The 1,529-nt window shown below is 55.9% G+C and overlaps 1 protein-coding gene across 1 annotated transcript in view; it reads left to right on the plus strand.

Moving 5' to 3' along the window:
* Positions 1-1,251: 1,251 nt before the first annotated feature.
* VDBG_07247 (folylpolyglutamate synthase) overlaps positions 1,252-1,529 on the plus strand; it is a gene marked incomplete at both ends in the record, with an annotated part of 1,598 nt that continues 1,320 nt past the window's right edge. The window contains one exon of the mRNA XM_003002630.1: positions 1,252-1,494. Within this exon, the coding sequence (XP_003002676.1) occupies positions 1,252-1,494 (243 nt within the window). The remainder of the gene's footprint in view (positions 1,495-1,529) is intronic.

Genomic DNA, 1,529 nt, shown 5'->3' on the forward strand with positions numbered 1-1,529 from the left:
ACTCATCATTGCGCCGATCTCGTGCCATATTACTCAATGCGGGGCGCAAGCATCGTGTATCTTTTTGACGGGTGGCCACGTTTGGTGTCGGAGGATGTGGTGGATGCTTTGTGGCGCTTCCGACAGCAGTTGCGAGAGGCATGTTAGAGACGCCAATTACAGCTGTGGCGGACATGAACTCTGATCGAGAACCATATGGAAGCATAGTAGCACGCGCTGCCGTTATAGGAATGAATGCTCGATGCCTTGAAGCTCCTTATTGAACTTGTTGCTGACGTGAACCGGCCTTTGCGAAGTGGTTGGTACGGCAGCGTGCTAGCTGCAGCTCTTCTGCAGCCCGTATTCGACGAAAAAAAAAACCCATCGGATGGTTGATTGAAGAAGCGAAGGCAGATCCAAGCCTTCTAACATTGAGCCCGCCTCAGCAACCGGTCTGGGCATCTTGGTTCGAGTCTTGCCTGCCTAGGTATGAAGTCTCTCCCGTCGTTTCGGAGCCTTCTGCTGTGATACTTCAAACGAATGTTGATAGTTTCTCTGATGGACCCAAGTTCCGATTGCAGGGAAACGGCTCCCGGATCATCAAAAGTTTAGCCAGGGCACGACATTTCCCTCTTCAGATAATGCGGGATGTGGGATATCCAGCGCTACTGGTTGACGAGATGGAACGGCTCAGATTAACCCCCGGAGAACTATAACCAGACTCGGTACATCGAAGACCTTAGACCAGATACGTGCAAAGATAAAGTTGAAATAAAAACTTGCAATTCGGCCACCAGATGCTTTGATGTTGGTTTGGAATTCTACTGCACGCTGGCATAAAACAGGTTCGACGTCGTGCTGAAGCTGCTATGCGGGTCCCGCATGGCTCGCGAATTGCACAGGCCACACCACACGGTGATTCCATATGAGGTGCCTCACACATTGGGGACTCACTGGACGTCTCCGCCAACTCCCAAATACAAGAGCCACCCCAGGCCCATACTTCCATGACCAGAAAGGAACGCTTGGTGCTTGCCATCATATAGAATTCGCTTCCGAGGAATGAGGCCCCTCCAGGCAAAGGTCCACCCCCAGGTAGCTTTCACGATATCCCTCACACGCCCGTCACTCCACCTCGAGACTCGTCTTCGGGCAACCCGCACAGCTGCTTCTTCGCCCATTTCAACTTCCTCTCCCTCACCTTATCAATTGGGCTTCCAATCCAAGAACCCTTTACACACCAGAAGCGCCCACCACAGAACCACCAGCACCATGGCGACCCCACGACCCCGCGACTACGCCTCGGCCCTCGCGCACCTCAACCTCCTCATCCCCAACCGCTCCATCACCGCCCGCCTCGCCGCCCAGGCCCCCTCTGGCCCGGACCCGAACCTCCTCGCCATCCCCGAGATGCTCGACTCCCCTCGCCCGCACAGGCCTGACGCCCGCCTCCCTGCAGCCGCTCCGGCGTCGTGCACGTCGCCGGCACAAAAGGGCAAGGGCTCCGTCAAGCGCGTTCCTGAACAGACCGCCCTGACGGCCGAACGCAG

The sequence above is a fragment of the Verticillium alfalfae genome, genomic scaffold, assembly GCF_000150825.1.
Source record: "Verticillium alfalfae VaMs.102 supercont1.9 genomic scaffold, whole genome shotgun sequence".
Classification (NCBI taxonomy): domain Eukaryota; kingdom Fungi; phylum Ascomycota; class Sordariomycetes; order Glomerellales; family Plectosphaerellaceae; genus Verticillium; species Verticillium alfalfae.